Source organism: Columba livia, chromosome 3 (assembly GCF_036013475.1).
Source record: "Columba livia isolate bColLiv1 breed racing homer chromosome 3, bColLiv1.pat.W.v2, whole genome shotgun sequence".
NCBI lineage: Eukaryota > Metazoa > Chordata > Aves > Columbiformes > Columbidae > Columba > Columba livia.
In genome coordinates, this window is record NC_088604.1 from 79,887,621 (window position 1) to 79,910,041 (window position 22,421).

At 35.5% G+C, this 22,421-nt stretch overlaps 1 protein-coding gene across 8 annotated transcripts in view; it reads left to right on the plus strand.

Annotated features, from left to right (window-relative positions):
- Positions 1-22,421, plus strand: part of RYR2 (ryanodine receptor 2) — a 397,519-nt gene that overhangs the window by 194,642 nt on the left and 180,456 nt on the right. For all 8 annotated transcript variants that reach the window (XM_065057819.1, XM_065057821.1, XM_065057823.1 and 5 more), the window contains 7 exons: positions 2,351-2,446; positions 8,669-8,787; positions 9,192-9,325; positions 13,008-13,249; positions 16,970-17,162; positions 18,936-19,152; positions 20,413-20,517. In XM_065057819.1, the coding sequence (XP_064913891.1) occupies positions 2,351-2,446; positions 8,669-8,787; positions 9,192-9,325; positions 13,008-13,249; positions 16,970-17,162; positions 18,936-19,152; positions 20,413-20,517 (1,106 nt within the window). The remainder of the gene's footprint in view (positions 1-2,350; positions 2,447-8,668; positions 8,788-9,191; positions 9,326-13,007; positions 13,250-16,969; positions 17,163-18,935; positions 19,153-20,412; positions 20,518-22,421) is intronic.

Here is a 22,421-nt window from a genome sequence, read left to right on the forward strand (position 1 = left end):
GCTCAGTCTTGCTTCAGCAAACAGTACTTTGTTTTTGAGTCTGCACATAAATAAAAGCAAACCGTGATGCCAGAATTCATGGCTTCTGTCACATCACTGACATTGTGATGTATTTCACTGTGATGAGAATGGAGGCATTTATAGACTTTGAGTTGAGACTGGATACTATTGCATATAAAGATCATGGAATCATAGGAAGGTTTGACTTGCAAGGGACCTTTAAAGATCTTCTGATCCAGTCACCCTCATGGTAAAAAATTCCTTCCTTATATTCAATCTAAAGGGTGTTTCAACAAGATGGACCCAATTTGAAATCACTATATCTCTTTATTTATTATGTATCTCTATAATTTATAAAAAGGTTACTGAAACTTAAGAACTCATTAAACTGTACATTTTTGTGTAACTGTAACATGTTGCCATCATGAAATATACTGGTTTGATATTAGGTTCATCTTCGAAACACCCTATAAACCTACCCTGTTTCAATTTAAAATGATTGCTATATACCTACTAAGGCATCTGTCCTTCCTGTATGACAAATACATACAATCACTCTGAACTTGTATTTGATGCTTTTGTATCACCAAAGAATGCACAGGAGTATATGTAATTATGTGGCTTTAATATCTGACTGACCACATCCTGGTTTTTATTTCTTTAAAACTAGATGCTAGTCTTGTTCAGAGTAGTGGGCAATAAAAGAAGCAAATGTTGTATATTATTTTTTGTTTTCCATGTTAAGTGGCTGTATGCCTCATTTAGTGCACAGCTTTAATCACTGAATACTAACCTTTCACAAGCCTCTGCTCTGCTGCATTTATGAAACCATCTGTGTCTTATTTCTGTTAATGAAGTTAAATTTCTTCATGTCGTGTTAAACGATGAACTATTACTGCCTTCATTTTGTGTTTGCACCTGAAGCACAGTGGGATTATATGGCTTACCTATAATCAACAAAAAAGTCACTTACAGGAACAAGTGTTCTTTAGTTCTAATCTGTGTCTTCTTCCTCCTTTTATGATTCCCAAGTACTTTCAAATAACTATGGCCATGATTAATTCAATATGTAAACTTTCAGGGTATAGATTCTTTTATCATGTAATGCAGCAAGAGAAAGGATTTTGTTTGTTTTCCTTGTTAGGGGTTGGGTTTTGGTTTTGATTGTTTGTGTTTTTTGTTTGTTTGTTTGTGTGGGTGTTTTTTTTTGTTGGTTGTTTTTTTGTTTGTTTGTTTGGTTCTTTTTGTTTGTTTTTTGCTATGAAGCACTTGGATTTTGATCTGTTTCCTAATGATACAGAACTGTCAGTGCAGTGACTTGTTTGCAACTAACTCCAGGATTGCATTTCCAGTTGGCAAATACAGTTTCATATCATGTTTATGTCACAAGTCTGTAAATTTAGCCTTTTACAAATGAAACAGCATAAACCAACAGTTGCAATATAACATAGTGAATTTCTGCACCAATGAAGCATTGGTTTTAAGAGGCCATTGCCTCTTAGCAGGGCAAACAGCATCTGCTGCTGCAAATAACCATTGAAATTTCAGGTTGAAATAATTTGTTGGCGTAACTAGAAAATGATCTTAATAAAAGCAGTTTGCACTGTTCCACACACCAAACAGAAATCTCAGTGTCTTACTGTTTTTTTCAGAGCAGAACAGATGCTTCTCTGAGGTCTCATGTGTATGCATATACATGCTAAGGCACATGTTCTAGGACAGGGCAGGTTTGTGAGCACCTGCAGTGCTCAGTGAGATTTCTAGTCAGTTCTACCCACCAAATCACTGCACACATTCAGTCTGCTTCAATCTTCAGCTTAAATGTGAGGTTGAAAGAGCTTCAAACCAGTTCCTTCCTACCTGCAGCCCCATCAAAAGCATGACAAATAGTTCCTGGACATCTATCTTGTTTTAGTTCCTGTTATTCTTGAACAAAGGTATTGTATCAATAGAAAATAATTTACAATTCATCACACTTGTGGTTTTGGCTTCAAATTTTGCTCTTCCAATGTTTACTGTCTTTACAAGAATACTGTTTTACAGACATTTGTTTCTACAGTAGCAGCTGACTTTTGTGGGGTCAGTGCTGGTGATGTAATGTAGAGCACTTTGCAGGGATTATGGAGATGATTGTACAGCCAAAATAGTTCAAATAACTTAAAGGTCAGTTTCATGACAAGGCTATTTCTTATGCTTAAATCTAACTATTTAAATTTAAATCAAGAACATAAATAATTAAAGATTGAGAATCTTACTAGATCACTCCTGGCAAGACCAGACAGAGATTCTTTTAGTTTAAATGGGTTTATAATTGTGATTTATGTTTTTTTTTCCTCTTTTTTCCCAATAGCCGCTCTGATTCGAGGGAATCGTAAAAACTGTGCTCAGTTTTCTGGATCTCTTGATTGGCTGATCAGCAGATTAGAAAGACTAGAAGCTTCTTCTGGTATGCTTTATAGTATTTTAACTTCCTTATTTGACCAGCTTGTCATTTTTTAAAATTAGTGATATCCTTGTTCAGTCTAGTTATCATGAAGTTCTTCCTATGAGAGAGTAAATTATATTAATAAAGTGAGATTTATGTTTGTAACATTTTCGCATATAGGCTTCACTTGTAATTCTACCATAAGTTTTGGCAGTCATTTCCTTGACCAGTTGGTTGTAGTATTACCTTCTAATTCAGGCACACAAACCATTTTGCCAAACAACTTAATTTGTATTAAGTTACTTTCTCTGTAATTCTATTAATAGTACCTTCTCTTCCTTTCTCTTTGGAAGTCTGCATGTTTTTCAGGATTTGCATCAAACTAAATATAATAATGACTGTATGGAATGGATATAATTTGTCTCTTCTTAAAGGACTGTAGTGGTAATCTAGGAAAGTTCATGTATTCTACTTGAGTATGTGTAATAGATGGGTCTTGAAACACCCATATATTGCATGTAACAGGGTTACCTACATAATACACATGCATTCCCTGTCTGAATTTCTGTTTGAAGTTAACAAGGAGAATGCCTGAAACACACTGGAGATTTGAGAATCTGGGAATTCTGTCTCACATTAGACACAAATTCTTTAAGCTAGCTAATTTATTTTGTCATTACCTAATGCCTGATCTTCTTGCTAAATGACTATGTTAACCCCTTAGTGTCTATGAGATATTATTAGTCTCTGTGTTGCTCAAAGTGCAAGTAAATGAAGATATGCTGAGCTGTACTGTACTTCTCGCTGAAATGGTGATTCTGGATTCTGTTTCTTTGAAAGCAATCTGTGCTCCATAAACCTACCCTGCTAAACAAAAACGTTGTATCTTTAAGTTTCCAAAGGATTTTTTAAAAAAAGTTACAGCTAAATTTGATCAAAAATCTCTTTGGACTGTATTGGCAAAATACACTTTTTGAGTAGAATAAGAAATAGTTAGTATGAACAGTGCATACTATGTGAATGCAAATAATATCTTAAGAATTTCTCATGGTGATATATGATTCCTATTGACATTGACACATTGTTACTCTGTACCTCTTTGCTGTCTTCTATGTAGCTATTGACATAATAGAAGTCTATAACAGAACTTTAAATGTGGCTTCCTGGATTACCACATTTGGCATGTGCTTCTTTTAAAAAAATGCTCTTCAGTACTTGTTAGAATACTATTTTTTAACAATACCACTCTATTTTCTTTAAAAGTATGTGTTTGAAACATGCTACCATAGTTTTGATTTTGTAAACAGATGGTAGACAAATCTCATTGTATTAAAGAACCTCTGCTGTGTGTATCTTGAAGTTACTGAAGAGATATTAGGACCACGTTTCTGCAATTAATAGTGTTGATTTCATGGGTCAAATGCCAGTGGCAGGACTGTTCTCCCTCTCAGAGCCAAGGGTGAACTGCCATGGTGTTCGCTAGCTGATTGTCAAGGTCTGCAGTGAGTGATTGCAGCTGCAAAGTGCAGTTATACATAGATGCTTCTCCTCTGGAAAGTTTTCGCCTTTCTCAACTCTTGGAGCAAGCAGAAAGTTTAGAAGTCATTTATTCCTCTCTTGGTGCAGAGGCTTGTTTTGCTACTTTGAAGCATTTACCTGTGTAAGCCTCTCCCATCAGCAATGTTTCGTAGAAGTATTTTTGCAGAATTTTGTTTCATGTTTTTGCTGCAGAACTGTGGCTTTAGGGCAGGGGATCTGTTTTACTGTGCTATTACTTCCTCTTCCTGATGTGCACCTGGTGTGTTTCAACTGTGGTTTGTTTATGCTCTGAATCCTTGAGCTGCTCAAGCTACGAGGGAAAAGGAACATGAGACTAAATCTGTATCACTGCTTTAGTTCTCAGGGGATGTTGCAGACAACAGGCTGCTCATGGCACTGGTGTCTACTTAGAGATTTGGTGATAATCCTGTCACTGTAGCTAGTATATTAGGCATAAAGATTCTAACTAAATAGATTTCATGACTGAACATTCGTGTTGGTTTGCATTATTGTCAGAGAAACCTGCTCTGCAGGTGCTGTGATCTTCTTGTTTTCGTGAACATTGGAGTAACAGGGAACTGAAAGAAGCATTTAAAAATTGGCTAAATCTCTGGCTAGATCTCCACTACAGCCCACCATTGGCGTGAGACCATCCATCTAAGGAAAGTGTTCTCACAGTTATGTAGTTGCATGGTATTTGACTGCAACCTTCTTAATATCAATGTATTTCCTCAGTTATTCATGGTGAATTTATTTCCTAAGAGACCTAATTTTACATCTGAAACTTGCAGGGCTAGGATTCTCAGAAATAATGCAAAACTTTGCGCTCAGTTGTTAGAGGTTCAAGATGAAATCTGTTATGACAGCTCTAAAAATGCTGTGTTACATGGTTTCCGCTGTGCGTATGTATTTTTAAAAATTAATCTGAAAGTAAAAATAAGCTTTGAAAATAAAAACCTTATGATATTATAGTAAGGTATGAGATGAATTCTGTAAACAGCAAAGTAATCTGACATAGTAGTCATACTGCATAATGAGCATCATGACATGCTGCAAAAATTCCGAAGGTACTAATATTTGCAATGCTTTTTTGTCCTGAGTTTTCCTCTAGGAGCTAGGTCGTTTGAACTCGTTCCCCATATGTTCTGGTAACATAACTACCATGTTGCCTTCCAGACTGATTTTATAATTAAGAATTTTTCTGGTTTTGAGGGAATCAGTTATACAACATGCTGCTTGTGCTATGCTTTAGTTGTCTTGAGAGGCACAGTATGTTTAGCTTTTAGTATGTAAATGTGCTTTTGTGATTTTACGTGGGATGCTTGCTTGCCAGGTTTTAGGCATTATATGCCTTCAATGGAGTAAGGATATGCACTGTTTTAATTTACAGTGGTAGGTCTACAATAGGGAGAAATACTGGACACCTTTTAGATAAGAATACCAGGCTGCATATATTCACCTAAAATAATTAATTAATTTTCTAACGTAAAAAAGTGTTTGTAAGGAAGTAACACCGTGCTCTGTTAATCACTCCAAAATTAAGTTCACCTTCAACAGTGATGTTGTCAACTACATCTCCTGCAGGTGTTTTCTTGAATGTCTTGTGATAAAGATTTGTCTCCATAAACTATTATCAATAAAATTCCTATTTTCACTTTTTTCTTATCCTTGAACTAAAAATATTATAAAAATGGAATAAAAGCATTAAGTGTATAAACAGCAATTGTGAGTTGATTGTGTGTTTTAGATTAGAAATTCATTCTGTTCCTGATGTTCACTGAAGCAAAGGAAAGAAAATGAAGATTTGTCCAAGTATAAATTTGTCTAAGAGTAGACCGTATTAGAAGTGAGAAACTACAGGAACTGAGTGAATAATGCAATGCAAATGTTTCAGCTCTCTCTTCAATGCATAAATTAAGATTAGATTAGTCTTTTTCTCTGAAATATATTCCAGATGGGATTACCTTGTCCTGTTGTACAGTATGACATTAAACGAGCCAACATGTTGTCCTGAACATGTATGCTTCCTTTCATCTGTTTGTCATTAAAAAAGAATTTTCACTCGTCTGTATCATGAACTCTGCATATCATATTGCTTGTAATATTTGTATTAAATTTGAACACTTTACTGCCTTGAGCAACTCCAATGAAATCGGAACAGGTCCAGTTGTCTTTAATAAAGACAATCTAAAAGTAGACCAGTCCAAACAGACGTTGTACATTCATAGACAATTTTTTCTGAAGTAGAAGGAATTTGCCCTTAGAAAATGATGTGTTTGATAATGAACATTCAGATGCTGCAGTAATTGAAGAAGTTGCTGTGGCAGCTGGGTCTAATTGATAACATTCTTTTATTATTGATTCTTTAACATCTTCAAAGTAATTTTACTTATTGAAAAGGTTAAGACTATAAAATGAACCCTGTATACTATTTTAAGACAAAAATAGGATTATCAATCTACTTACACAAATCTGAAAATTCCAAGGTTATGGTTACCACACTTACATTATGTGGTAGCACTTCATATTGGATTACTGTTTATATAGTTAAAAGTGTATTTCAGTGCTACGGTGAGAAGTGGCAAACTTTATATTACCAGCTTTTGAATATAGTGTTTTCCCTGCATTCCCAGACCACTGTGGCACACAATAAAGTTGTCCATCTTGTTCAGATTACCCCTCTAGATTGGAGATCCTTTTATAAAACTTTCCTTACCTCCCTAGGTAGTTTTACCATGATCAAGAGACCTCTGCCTGTCTAGTTGGGAAGCTGGATGGCTTGTGCTCCTGATATGTTGCTGCAGGACATCTACTCCTTTAGCTTGTTCTCATGACTCTTAGGTTTTCATCCTTTTTATCAATATTGGAAGTGTGCATCTATTGCAGCCAAATTCAGGTTTAATATGTTCTCTTATTTGTAGTTGAAATTTTCTGCTTATATCTTCAGGGCTACAGAATGACTTTGGGAGTTTACATCTAGCTCATTAGCTCATTATATTGTGGTTTTGACTTTTTTTTTTTTCCTTTTAATTTTTGATTGGTTGTCTCTAAAATGCTTGCTCAATTTTTGTTTGTGAGAGGCTTTATGATTAGTTAGAAGTAATGTTCCAGACTATATTGTATTTTTTTACTCAGAAATTATTAAACAAAAAAAGAGTGTGTGTAAAAATAACCCTGATAAATCAAAATACATATTCTTTTTCCTTAAATTCACATTTATATTTTTTAATTGTTTACAAAGTGAAAAGCTTGTTTTTATTGTTTGCAAAACTTCAGATGCCTACTGAGGATATTCATGTGGATAAACCACAGTCTTTAAATTCTTAAATATTAGCTGCCGTTTGCTTATGATAGACATTTTTTCAGTGATTTATTCCAAACCTGTGGAAATATAACAGAAAACTCTTGCTCTCTCTATAAGTCATAGATCCAGTCTGGAATGTTAAGGTGAGAGGGAGACAGCTGATCAGCATAAATACTGTTTCAAATCTAATATTTCTCTGTCGTAACGCTGTCTTGGCACTAAGACTGAAAAATCTGTGTTCAGTTGGTAGCTGTTTGGAACTTTTTTCCTTAACTGACCCTAGGCTTGCTCAACTGTAAGGGCTGATGATCTCTTCCTCACTAGGATGAAAGAAATACCAGATCACTCTTACTGAGATAGTGTGTTTATCTGATGAATTTTTTTGCCACACCTAGGGGAGTTTGCAGTGCTACATTTTTCTTTTAGTAGAAGGGAGTGTGGCAAAGAGTAGAAGACTCATGTTGTAAATCCTGCTTGGAGCCATGGCTTGAATACAAGGTTGAAGACAGAATGATGAGAGATGTACGACACAAACTGGAATTGCATATCTCTATGTTTAAGACTGCTTATCAGCTTTTGCTCAGTGCTCTGATTTTTCTCATTGTGGCAACAACTGTAGCAACTGCTAATGATGTAAAATTTGTATTTATGAAATATGGAACATCCCAAAGCAAGGGCTGACTTGATCCATTACACACAGGAGCTTGTTTTAGTGCCCCATTGGAGGGAACCATTTTAAGGCTAATGATTCTTGACGGCAATGACTACTACTTTATATGGATTGGAATTGCATTTAATTGAGGGGTCACTGGAGATTTAGAGGTTCTTGCTTCCTTGCACATCTTAGTTTCTTTCTAGTTTCTATTTGTTTGCTCTTTAAGAGCATCATTGTGGCTCCCAGTATAGCTGTTACATACACAAAGAAAATTACACACAGTGGGCCAGTAGACTGGGAATTTACCTTGGCTCTCTAATTCAGAGTTACATGATTCCCTTAGTGGTTTGTATGGTTTTCTAAAGGGAGAAACAGAAAACTGTAAATACGGAGAGCATGTTTTATGTGTATAATATGTAAGTAGTATGAAGTTGTCACCTCTTCACTGAAAACAAATATTTTATTCAGTTTGTTTGAATTTGCGAGGGTTCATCATCACATATTTGTTATTAAAAATTCAAATTCATTTACATTTTTTTCTGTGCTTTCTGATTATTACTATATTGACTTATTTTGAAAAATCTAGAAGTACCTTAATCCTGCTGGTTTTATTTATCAGAAACAATGATGTTTGAAACTATTCCACATTGCTGAACAATACATTAGAAAGTTATATGTGCAGTTATGATTTTATATGCACTTGGAAGAAATAGTTTTTCTTTTTTTTCCTCCCCCCGCCCCCCAGGAATTCTAGAGGTTTTACACTGTGTGTTGGTGGAAAGCCCAGAAGCTCTAAACATTATTAAGGAAGGACATATTAAATCAATCATCTGTCTTTTGGACAAACATGGAAGAAACCATAAGGTAGGCAAAGAAGAGACAAGTATATTTAGGTGAATATTTGTGAACAAAGCAAACATGTTGTTCTAGTGTAGAAGTTAGATTTCAAATATTTTAATACGGTATTTATAGTTAGGAGTCAAACTTTTCCTACAAGGCATGTGCGCAGTTTGAAGAAGCAAAGAGGAACATTATCTTCTTTTTGATGAAAACATGGATGCACACTAATTCTCAAGGGCAGCAGGAAGAATATATCTTAATATTGTTAAAAGAATTTCAGCATTGTTATAAAATAAAACTATTATGTTGGATGAATGACATACCCTTAGATGTCTTCCAGTAAGAAGGTACATAGCATTATATTGCCTGATGGAACTCACAGTGAATATGAAAAAATACTTAAGATGAAAATAATCTTTTTTTTCCAGGTTTTGGATGTTTTGTGTTCTCTCTGTGTTTGTCATGGAGTAGCTGTGCGGTCTAATCAACATCTAATCTGTGATAATCTTCTGCCAGGAAGAGATCTGCTCTTACAGACACGCCTTGTCAACCACGTGAGCAGGTAAAAAGAAAAAAATGTATATCTCTGAACAAAGCAGAATAAAATTTGCAGTTAAAATAAATAGTCACTACAGAAAACCTGGTTTACTTTCAAAACTTTTGTTAAGATATTTTATTCTATGATTTTAAATACTCTTTGCAATATTGATTAGAATCAAAGCATGGGGCAGAGACAGCTGCTGCAATCTAAAGCTGCTCTAATCTGCTTTAAGTTTGTGAAAATGTCGTCTCTTCTAAAGGTTATCTAGATCTAGCCGTGCTTTCAAAGTATTCTCAGCCGTTGCCCTGTGTTTGCCTTTATGTTTGTGATGTTGTGAAGATTTCCTAATCACCTTCGGTCAGCATCAAGAATTTGGTGCCAAACATCTTCAGCAGGGCCTGGGCTATTTAGGGGTTGCTCTCACCTTTCCTTCCATGGGGACTTGGGGAAGATGCCTTCCAGCAGATGTTAATAACAAGATGAAGCTAGTAACAAATTAGCAAAGTAATGTTTACAAAGTAAATGTTCATACAGCATTTGAATTTATGGTGAAGAGAGGAATCTCACTTTAAGTGAAGCTTAATGGGGTCTTCCTCTGCCTCAAACTTCTATCTGTTTGAAAAAGTCTCAATCATTAAGTGAGAACGAAAGTTGAAACATAGACATAGTACTTATAATTGAGAGTTCATAGGATTTATTAGGTGATGAAGAACCTAAAAAATCCACAACTGTATATTGTAAAGAGGCCTTCTCAAATCTAAAGGTGAAATGAACTTGACAATTTTATAGCTGACATATTCGCTCATATTTTTCATAACTACATGTGACTTGAATTCCCCTAACACATGCAATAACATACCAATGCATATAACATGGAAAGATGGTGTAATGGGAATCATTCCGTGTATTTAATACGTATTTTTGCTCTGCGTTAGAAAGTGGTCATTGAGAGTATTCATATTTGCAGTTCTAATGAAAAAAAGGTTTATATTTTTCAAGAGTCAGAAAGACCCATGAAATATTGAAAACATGTAGTGATAGGCTGAGACTTGCATACCTTGCACCAAAAATAGTTGGCAAAGAACCTTTCTAAGATATTGCTGTTTAACATACTTCTCCAGGGGGGCTGCAAAATTCTATTCACAAACCTGTATTTAAAAAAGTAAGTTGGATGATTAGGTTGATTAAGCTGTGGAATCCAGACAAAGTCATAATAAAGCTGGTACTGTGTTCAGACAGAAAAAAAAATCAATTGGTGATCCTACCAATAACTTAAAAATGATTTCACTTTTCTGGAAGATTGTTTTTGTCAAACAGGTTTTGTTTATATTTTTTAAGGAGATAAAATGTTTGACTTGTAACAAAGTGAAGAGTATCTCTACTTAAATTGTTGGCAAAAGACACTTCATCTACTTCTAGAAAGAAAGTGTATTAGTCTTGTGTGATAAAACAAGTTATTTTACAAGCAATCAGATCAGTACAATCTACTTTTACACTGACGTGTATTTAACAGTCCATATCAACCCTCCTTTCCCTCCCCGTGTTCCCTGCACCAGCAGGCACACTGTGTGCTGGGGCTGGCTTAGAGCTACATCTTTGATTAGGCAGCTTGTATGCAGAAATAAAATATTTATAGATGTTATAACTCAGTCCAGTCCAGTGGAAGGATGTGAAAACTACTTATATTCAACCTAGATGTCTAAAAGTTTGTTGGTTTGTTGTTTTTTTTTTTTTTGTATACTTCTGTGCTTTATGGCTTTAATTCAAATTGGATAGCTTTCTTAGTACAAAGCTGACACAGTAATGATTGTCTGGAGACAGATTTTTTGGGATGAGATTCAAGATACAGTATTATCCCAAAAATTACATTAGAAGAACATAGTTTTCCTTCCTTTTTTTTTTTTCTTTCCTCATGACCTTGATAAGTATGACTCTACAAATTGCTGTTTAACTAAATATTGATGAAGTACAGTAATAGTTTTGCTTTTCAAGCATTCTTGTGAAGTTCTTTAAAGACATCAGCAATAGGAACATCAAACTGATAATAAAGATTGGTACAATCACTACAACTTACTGAGTTATACAAGACTTAGAATAAGGAAGGAAGAGGTACAAGAGAATGTTGAAATAGATTGACACTTTATTTTTGTATCTTTGTAAATGTTACTCTCTTGAATAATCAGTGTTACAGAATGCAGTTTGCTATGTAAAATAAACCCTGTAGTATATACTAATTGCATTTCTATTGGTAGCTGGCGAATAGCTGTCATTTTTGTTTGTAGGATTTAACATCTATTAAACATTCAAACAGATAAAATATTGTTACTGGTATCTGAGTGAGGATACTGTTTCAGTTACTGACACAAACACTTTTAAACTTTAACTGTATATAGTATTTTTTACCAGAATAAGTAAATGAATAACAATGATGCCTTCTGGGAGCTAAGGTCTGAGATGCTGCTGAACGGGTGCCACAACTTCTCAAGAGCACAGACTATTATGCATTGTTACTCTTTTGCGTGGGCACAAATGACACCACAAACCAGAACTTGAGCAGAATAAAGGAGGGCGACAAGGCCCTGGAGGTGCAAGCAAAAAGTGTTGGTGCCCATATTATCTTTTCTTCCATTTTACCAGTTAGAAGAAAGAGTGCAACCAGAAATAAACATATAATGCAAATCAACTGCTGTCTTCATGTCCGGTGCTGCTGTGAGGGTTTTGTCTTTTATGACAATGGGGCATTCTTTGATTATAGCCTGTTAGGAAGGGATGGGATCCACCTGTCCAGAAGAGGCAAGGAAATCTTTTACAGTAGGCTGGCTAACTTAGTGAGGCAGACTTTAAACTGACAACTCTGGAGATGAAAAAAACAGAATCCAGGAGTGCAGCACAGGGTAGGCTCTATCTGGCTGGGGAACAGCTCTGTGGAAAAGGACCTGGGGCTCCTCATGGACAACAGGCTCCACATGAGTGACCAGTGTGCTGCTGCGGCTAAGAAACCCAGCAAGATTCTGGGCTGCGTCAACAAGGGCATCTCCAGCAGAGACAAAGAAGTCATTATTCCACTGTACTAAGTACCTGTCAGCTGGAATACTATGTTCAGTTTTTGTCCTTCTAGGCAAAAAAGATGTGGACAGTCTGGAGAGGGTCCAGAGAAGGGCCACAAAGGTGATCAAAGGACTGGGAAGTCACCATAGGATGAAAGGCTGAGAGAACTGGGCTTGTTCAGCCTTGAGAAATGAAAGATTAGGGGAGACCTTATCACCATATTCCAGTACTTAAAGGGAGGCTACAAAGAAGATGGAAATTCCCTTTTTACAAGTAGTCACATGGAAAAGATGAGGGGTGACAGGTACAAGTGACTCCTGGCAAGATTCCAATGGGACATTGGAGAGGGAAATTTTTCACAATGAGGACAATCAGCCATTGGAATAGTCTCCCCAGAGACCCAATGTTGGGTGCTTTTAAGATTCAACTGGACAGGGTGCTGGGCCATCTTGTCTAGGCTGTGCTTTTGCAAAGAAAGGTTGGACCAGATGATCCTTGAGGTCCATTCCAATCTGCTATTCTATGATATAAAATTACTTCTATGGTTTTAATCACACAAAAAAGAATGAAATTTGAATTTAACAAAGAGTCTGCAGTAGTCCATCATGTTCTTCAGAAAATTAAAAAAAAAAAACTTTTATTCTTTCTGTTTAAGCATGCGACCCAACATCTTCTTGGGGATTAGTGAAGGCTCTGCCCAATACAGAAAATGGTACTATGAACTTATGGTGGACCATCTAGAGCCCTTTGTGACTGCAGAATCAACTCACCTACGAGTTGGCTGGGCTTCAACAGAGGGCTACTCACCATATCCAGGTGGAGGAGCAGAGTGGGGAGGAAATGGTGTTGGTGATGACTTGTACTCCTATGGCTTTGATGGTCTACATCTGTGGTCAGGTATTCATTTTTCTGTGGTCTTTTTTGGGTGTGGTGTTTTGTATTGGGAGTTTTTTTGTTTGTTTGTTTGTTTTTTAATACTAGAACATTATTTGCAAACTCAGTGAATTTGTTTTCAACAGCAGCAAAGTGAATCAGATGTTTCAGTTGGTGCTAGGAATATACAGAAACAGTACCCTATATAAGAACTTGTTTCAAGTTGACATTGCATATTGAAAAAATTGTTTTATACAGAGTAATTCAGATAGACTAATAATTTGTTTCAGCATTGGATTTTTTTTTTTCAAAGTAACAATAAAGATTTTATTTAAAACTCCAAAGGTGCAAAAAATGAAGTCTCAAAACCAGTTGTCTGGATTTGTAATTTATGTGTGATAGTGTAAGAACATCCTGAGAGATATAATTCACAGGGTTTGTTTTTTTTTTAAAAAAACAAAACAAAACAAAACAAAACAATTTTTTAAATGTGGCTCTTTAGTTTAGAAGTTTAGAAATACTTTAGAGGTGAAGAAAATTTTAAAATATGCTTTTTGCCATACTTTTAAAACCAGATATTTTTCTGGTGTGATGTTTTATTTGCATACATTAACACTGGCTGTTTATTGCAAGACTTGCAGAATCATATTCTTAGCTTGTATGTGGTGTATTTAGTCAGATATTTGCCTTTAAAATATTACTGACCCAGCTTGGTTTTATTCATTAGTGGTAATTTCTGTATGCAAATTCTAGTTTTAAAGGAAGCTGAACGGAATATCTACAGTATTTGTATTTACTGTTGATTCTGCAAATATCTTATTTTCTCCTTTACCTGGGTTAGCTCAGGAAAACCAGAGTAATAAGAAAGCAAGCTTGCTCTCTTTTTTCACATAATTTAACTTCTGTGAAGAGCTTCCCAGATATAATTTAGGACAGTCCTAAACTTCTCAAAAAATTTTTCTACTGTGGTTACATCTTTTTGAGTAAAGATTTTTTTTTCCTTTGATTTGGGGACATTATTGGGCAGTGGTGATCTGTAGAACTGACTAAAAACTGGGTTAGACTCATTGGATTGGCAATTCTTGCCACTGTGAAGACACAAGCCAGTTTTCTAAACCTTAGTAGCAGACAAGAGACACATTTTAGTGAGTCAGCTGTATGTATCATTCAAGATTTTAATGTTTTGAGGCATTGTGGCTTGGTACTTGGAAAATAATACAGTTTTACATTTCAAAAGAATTTTCCAATCAGAATAGCAATGGATTGTATTATTGAGTAGTAACATATCAGCTGGAGTGGCATCTTAGGAAAATAGCTGCCACTTTGCCTTTCATGTATAGCAAGAATTACTTTAGAACAATAATGCATAATTAATGGTGTCATTAAGGCTGTGTCATAACTAAGTTTGTCAGATAAAGTATTATTAACAAAGAACCAGAAAATAATGAGCCAACCAAAATAACTTTTGTAGTTAGAGTCCCTTTTCGGGAGGAAACAAAAGATTACTGAAAATTAAAATGATTTTTCTACCCACCAGAGACTTTTTAATCAAAAATGTCAGAATAAATAAAAAATTCTATGTGGTTCCGAAGTCAGTAATCCAGCCTAGTAAAAAATGTTAGACCACCTTTGTATATGCAATTTTTATATATTAACCTGTGTTGTGGATGTGGCTGGGAGATTTGGAACATTTCTGTTTCCACTGAGATTCTCATGTAACACATACCTCTCAAGCTTGGAAGGACTTAAGAAACTAAATGTTGAAAATCATGGCCTCTCTTTTTCTTCCACAATCCCAGGCTGCATCTTGGTAAGTCTCTGAAATGACAAAATAATCTTCTGAGTATGAAGCTTTTAGTGCATTAATGAATAGCAACAATAATTTTTACTCATGAGCTTCTGTTCTGGACCAAGCCACTACCAGAATCACATTTAATTAAATTTTTTTTTTTCTTCAGTCCTGCAATTACTTCTCTAAAATGGAGAAGCAAAACTCATAGATTTTAAGCCCAAAGCCAGAACAGGCGTTAGATTACTTGATCTGACCATGTGTTTATCTAAGACCAGGAAATATTTCTGTTAACAGTCAGCCTTGCATTGATCCCAATAACCTATATTTGGCTAAATTTTAACATCTAACAAGACATCTAGTCTCAAGTAGTATGCCTTAAGGAGATGAAGTATCCACTCTTCTTCATCATCACTCTTTTAGAGTTTAGGTATCCCTACCATCGAATAATTGTACCTCTCTGTGATTTATTTGAAACTAATTCTCAGCTGTTGTGATGTTTTTGTCTGCTGTTCTCTCCCGTGCTCTGTAACTTGCAGGATGTAGAGCTGGTAGAAGGCAGTTTCCTTACAAGCCATTCCTTATGCTGTGACTGCTACTGTTTCTCTGAAGTGTTTACTATGGTTTTCTGATTTGTGAGGGGCCCTTAGGATTGCTCCATGTTGTTCCCCTGTCTTTCTTCATGGAGCGGATTATTCTTACAGCAACCAGGCTAAGGATATCCTGTCTTGAAAGGGTGTAGAGAAGCAGCAAGAGCATCTGAAAACTTCCCCTTCCCCCACAACCATACTGCTGACTGGCCTCTCAAGAGGGACAGATTGCACAAGAGCATCTGTCCTGTAGTCTGCAGATTATGCAGCAGTATCAGGAAGTCATTTTCCACATGTGGAGTATTGAAAGTGTTGGGTTTTATTTTCTCTTGGAGTAGGGTTGGTGGCATATGTATGAAAATTTATCTGCAGAAGAATTATTGAGATTTTTCTTATATTATTTTTGCTGCTGTTAAAAACATTTGCTATCTTCATCTTCGTGGGAAGATAGTGCTCTTTGTTAAATCCTTTGTATTTACAGAAGTGGGACAGCACAATTAACAAGTTAGTACTCTGTTCTTAATACACATTATGGTTTATCTCTTGCAGACATTGTATACGTTATTTTGGAAAGCATATCTAGTGATATTTTCATACAGCTTTCATGATTTTCCATAAGTTTTCTGTTGCAGATAGCAGTTTCTGAAGCAGTCACTCTCTATTTCTGTATTCTACAGGTTATTTCTCTTAGGAAGCAGGTGTATTTGTCTAAAAGTAATTTGTTGAAAGGAATGATCCTTTAGAACTCATATAAAGCCTTTTAAAGAAAAATACATATATTTATGGAATATATATGCCTCAAAATTGCTGTTTTCTTTGTCTACGCCAGAAAAAGCTTGTTTGTGCTTTGATTATGAAAATGAGTAGTATCATCTTACAGAAGTTTTTGAGGATAACGTGATGTGACCTTTAATAATAGGAAGTACTTTACTTTTCCTAAATAAGTTAAAGTACTTTAAAGTACAATACTTGTCCTTATCTTGAATGATGAAGCATTCTTTAGTAAAGTATACTAGCTTCCATATTACCATTTATTTTTTTTTTTTTCAATTTGCACTTCTACTGTAAGGAATGAAAGTTGTTTTCTTGATTTTGATGAATACCATTTTATATGGGTATTAGTAATTATTTTTCACTTACATTAAATGTAATTTCATTGTATTATTTGTGACTAAAATAGCTTTGTAGATACAATTGTATGCTTCCATTCACTATATTGCAAGCTTAAAATCGGGTCATGGTTGTTATAGGTTAGATATTTGAGTATTAACCTGTTTGTGTGCTATCGCTGTTTTCATTCTGGTTTTTTAGGCTGCTGTATGTTTTTCAAAAGTTTTGCTAAATGTGTCTCTTTTACTTGTATAGGTTGTGTAGCACGAACAGTAAATTCTCCCAACCAACATCTCTTAAGAACTGATGATGTTATTAGCTGCTGTTTGGACCTGAGTGCACCCAGCATATCTTTCCGGATAAATGGTCAGCCGGTTCAAGGAATGTTTGAGAATTTCAACATAGATGGCCTCTTCTTCCCAGTTGTCAGCTTCTCTGCAGGAATAAAGTTAGCATCTCATGTAGCATTTTGTGGTTTTTTCTCTCCTGCGGTGTGTAGGGTTTTTTTGTCGTTGTTTTTGTTTGTTTGTTTGTTTTTGTTTGTTTTGTTTTTGCTTTTTGTTTTGTTTTTTCCCCCTGTATATGTGAATATGTTGAATATTTCCCTGGCTGTCTTTGCTCTCATCTCCCATTCTGACTTCTGCTTCTTTGGCACAGTTCCAGTTCCTGGATAGTGAGAGCTACAATAGAGTTCTGAAGATTTAGTGCATCTGTTTTGCAGTGCACCAGTGTATTCAGGTGGTTTGCAGAGAGACCTTACAAACAGCTGCTGTATCACTTCTTAGCTTACACATTTTCTCCAGGACAACATTTTACCTCTATGGGAAGAAAAACATCGGTCTTTAATATTAAAAATATATTTGACCTATCTCCCTTGTTATGAGGCAGTAACTATTATTTGAAGATGCATTACCTGCACTTACCTTAAGAAATGGTACTTGTACTCTTTAGCAGGATGAGTTAATATGAACTCAGCCAATCTGAATTCTGGTTTCTGTAGTAGTTTTCTATACAATTTCAAGTCGCACTTGAGGAGCCAGACCTCTGCTTCCATTATTGAATAGTTTGAGATTGTAATATTAGAAGATTGTGTGATGTTCTAGTGGGGGCACCACCAGGACCGGCAAACATAAAGGCTGAAAGCTGATTTCTGTTGGAGACAGAGCAATTTTCTGTGAGGAATCATTCAAAGACTCTGGTGAATACTACAGAAGCTAAGAGCTGTTGCACAGTGGGCATACCAGCCGCTCATTCCGGATGCAAATTGCACTTTACCCTGAATAATACAGGAGATAGAATGTGGTAAAAATATAGACATGCATGCTCTGAAACGCAAGACTATAAACCTGCATGTTTTGTCTTTGTCATCAGAGAAATATTTGACAGATATTATTAGTGTGCTGGGTGTGTTTCTGAAGAGTGTTGTGGTATAGCATTGACAAAAATCTTATAAAACACTGAGTAAATAGAAAAGAGACAAAATTATTCTGTTGTAAGGCTATGGTTTTGGGTGCTTTTTGGTTTCTTCTGGGTGGCAGTGTTCTGGGAAGATTTTTCAGTATTATGTCATTACTACTTCATGATCACCCCATTCATTGAATTTTTCAGTAAGAAAAAACCATTACAAATTCACTATTTTGTAATCAATAAACCATGCTTTTCCTTAGGTTTCTACTAACATGATGAGTATAAGCTTTAAGGGAGAAAATATAGGAAGTTTTTTGCATTGTGTCCTAAGGATTTAATGTTCTGTGAGGGAAAAGAATGAATCATATTCTATGGAATTTTCAGGCTCATTTCTCAAATGTGAAAGAATGGGTAACTCCTCAATGGAGAGGGTACAGAGGTGGTTGATTGATTAATCTGGGTTATAGTCTCTGCCTTCTGAAACTGGAAAGGCTGCTATTTACTTCATAGGTGTGCTAAGTAAACTCTCTCTCTGTGTCCTCTCTTCTGGTCTCATGATTTAGAATACTTCCATATAAGTGGAAATCAGTTAAAAGAAATAGTTGTTTACCTTTCCCCATGTTTTTTGCACCTCCTGCTTCATGAACTCCAGCACTAGTTGGAGAAAGTTGAACTGTAAACAATGCAAAGTAGCTGCAAGTTTTTTTTCTTTCCCTTTTTTAAAAATAGCATGCAATAGTTGTTAGGCTTACAAACTGATTAGGTTTGACACCAGAGGTGTCTCAGTTATCTAAAGTGTCTGTGATGATTACAGGGTACGTTTTTTGCTTGGAGGTCGTCATGGAGAGTTCAAGTTCCTTCCTCCACCTGGATATGCCCCTTGCTTTGAAGCTGTTCTGCCAAAAGAGAAGCTGAAAGTGGAGCACAGCCGAGAGTACAAGCAGGATCGCAGTTATACAAGAGACCTGCTGGGTCCCACTATCTCTCTCTCTCAAGCAGCTTTCACTCCAGTTCCTGTAGATACCAGCCAGGTATGGAAACTGAAAGATTGCGTTCTCATTTTTAAGTACGCATGTTATAGGCTTGTGTTATTTCACACTTGATTGAATTTGCAGGTTGTCTCAGACTTTTTTTGCAGGGAGATTTGGTTGGTAGATTGTATTGTGAGAACCTGATAAGTGATGTGTAAAGTCCTTATAGTGCTCACTAGACATTTCATGTATTTCAGTTCACAAACACTATAATAAATAGTGTTTCACCCTTAATATTAGAGTGGGTAAAAAGAATATTGGAACTTCATGTTCTTTTACTGGACATTTTATTACTGTTTAATTGCAACTACTGAAGAATCATGATGAGATTTTTAGACCAGCCTCAACTAATTCTTTGCTGGACTTGCAGGTCACTGGGAGTGGCATTTGACTTACTGTGGGCAGTAAATAGCATGCCTTGAAATTATAGTTTTCTTGTTTGGGTTGGTGTGTTTTTTTGGGTGTGTTGTTATTTTTGTTGTTGTTGTTGTTGTTTTTACATAGTTGCAATGAGTAGTACCTCTTTGATACCAAAGAGCTACATCTCTGATCACAGATAACAGTAGTTCATTTTACACTTGATCATAGTTTGAGGTGATGTGAATTTTGTACACCATATCCTCAGATTTCACCATATTTAGGAACTTGCTCCTGAAAAAAAAACACATAAAAATGAACAAAGCTCTTACTTTGCCATTTTGTGCTAATTATAGCATTCTGCATATATCATGTAATTATTGTACTGTAACACCAACAATTAGGGTAACATTATCATGATTCACAGCACTGTATATTTGAGGTCTCTGGTTTTGAAGGTAAAGCAGACTTGATTTCAAATTTTGGAGGTAGTGTGACGTGCTGTCCTGATTTCTCTTGTCAGCTGTCACCTAATCTTTATTATTATTCTTTTTCACAACATTACCATGGTTATTGAGATTTTTAACATGTTTTAAGCTGAGAGCTAGTATTGCTTTGAGTAGTTTCTAACCAGCTACCGGGAATGTATTCTGTGCCGTTTGGAGGCATTGGATTTAAAACTGTTTTCCCTTCCTGGTCAAACTCTGAAACTTTTAAGTGCATAGGTTAAAGCATTTCTGTTGATCTAAGACTTGTCACTCACTTTAGTCAATAAGAACTGAATGATAATTTAGGTTTAGTTGAGAGATCTGTTTTGTACAAATTTTGTCTATCATGAAAGTTTGCGTGGCACTGTCAAGCAACTTATATTTATAATAGCCTCTCTCTTTCTCATCTCTTTAGATTGTTTTGCCTCCCCACCTGGAAAGGATTAGAGAAAAATTGGCAGAAAACATCCATGAACTTTGGGTTATGAATAAGATCGAACTTGGCTGGCAGTATGGACCAGTATGTACCTTCCAACTTAATTTTCTGCTAATCACGTAGTATTATTCAGCACATTGATTTCAACGTGCTAGTGGGACCACAGTTTTTCCATCCTTCCAAAATTAGTAACATTTCAGACCCTTTCCACCAGACACAGGCAGAAACCAACAGCCTTTTTGTATTTCTGAGCCAAAATTCTGGTATTAAAGCTGTTTGATGCTGAAATTTTCAGCCAGTCTAACAGCCAGTGCAGAAAACACATAGTGGGAATTTCACCTTCTGGTTGTTTTTAGAGCAAGAAGTCCAGTTGCCTGGCAGAGTAAGACAATAAAAGCATTTTTTTTTGGTTCTCTTTGCATCTCCTGGTTGACGTAACTCTTTCAGAAGTCCTAAACTTATTTTTCATGAGAAATAAGAATTGCTTATAGGTAATTTCATTAAATCTGCTTTGCTCCTTCCTTCATTTCTTTGGGCTCATGTCTGTATTAGGTGCTCCAGATAACTGTTTTCTTATCTCTTTCCTACTTTTCATGGAGTATGACAGAAAAAAACACATGGCTTCTGGCTTTGATATAGAATGCAGTCTATTTGGTTGAGATTTTTTTTTTAAACATAAAAAAATATACAGGCTAGTTATTTGGAACCCAAGTGGGTTGTTTATGAAGAACTGTTGATATGAAGAGTATATGAAAAAAATAAAGTAGATACTAGATGTAAATGTAACATGTATGCACATATAGAAAAATATATATTTTCTATTTTCATTAATATAAAGATTTTGGTCTTCTGAGAAACTCAGATTACAGATTTGATGTAACTGGGTATATGTATTATATTTGTTGGAGCATATGGCAGTACCAAAGGATTTGATTAACAGAGAAGACCTCTAGATTATTTTATTGTTGCTATCCCCACCAAATGAAACAAAAACCCCAGTTAAATGAATGTGTTGAAACATTTTAATTGTGGTAGAATCTTAACAGCTGTGAAGCAGTCTGCGGGAACTTTTACTGTACCATGACTTACCATGCAGAATGTAATTGTACAGTTGAACACTTTTAATTTGAACAGTATATAGTAAGTACCAGATTAAGCAGTGATTAACGTTGTAGTTGTATTCAGAATGAAACCAGGTGCTAAATCTTTTAAGTTACTAAACTTTCTCTCTCTAGCTTTAGTGTTCTGTGATTGGATGCGCTCACTTGGGGAAGGTGACAATGCTGATCATCTTCTAGAGACTGACTCTTTTATCAAATTGTTTTCTCACAGATGATTTAATCAGTTTAAGCCACTGTTGCCAGTTCTAGTTATCTGAAGTGATGCACTGCAGTTACTGAACACTGAGAGAAAGCATGAATCAGAAACTAACTGGTTTAGATTAACTCATAACAGTACTCTAATCTTAGCTGTAATAAAACTGGTCTTTTTAATTCAGAGTAAAATGCATTTTCTGAAAAAGTGGTATTTTTTCACCAAGTTGAAAAGTTCGAAGGCTAAAATACAGAGGTTGTAGATTTAAATGTCTCCACATTACTCAACAAATCTGCTATAGACTGCAATTTATATTCCCTCCTACATGCCTGTTTCATCAGTCTGTGTGTAGTATCACCAAAGTGATACTTAGTGTTGCATGTGATATTACTACTGTATTTTATACATGTAACAAAATAAAATAACAAGCTAATGTAGCAAAAATAGGGACTTTTGTTAACTGGCTTTGTTATAAGTCTGAATATGAGTGGTATTTAGATGCCCAGCTTTAAATCATCAGATGTATCTGCATATCTTTGTTTCTATTAAACTGCACTGTGCATTTAAAACCAGCTGCAAAAATTAAGAATTGATAGATGTCACAAGTTCTGCCACTTACATACGGTATTTGCAAAGCTGTAGAGTTTTCTGTGGTCAGAAGAAAAAAAGGGGGG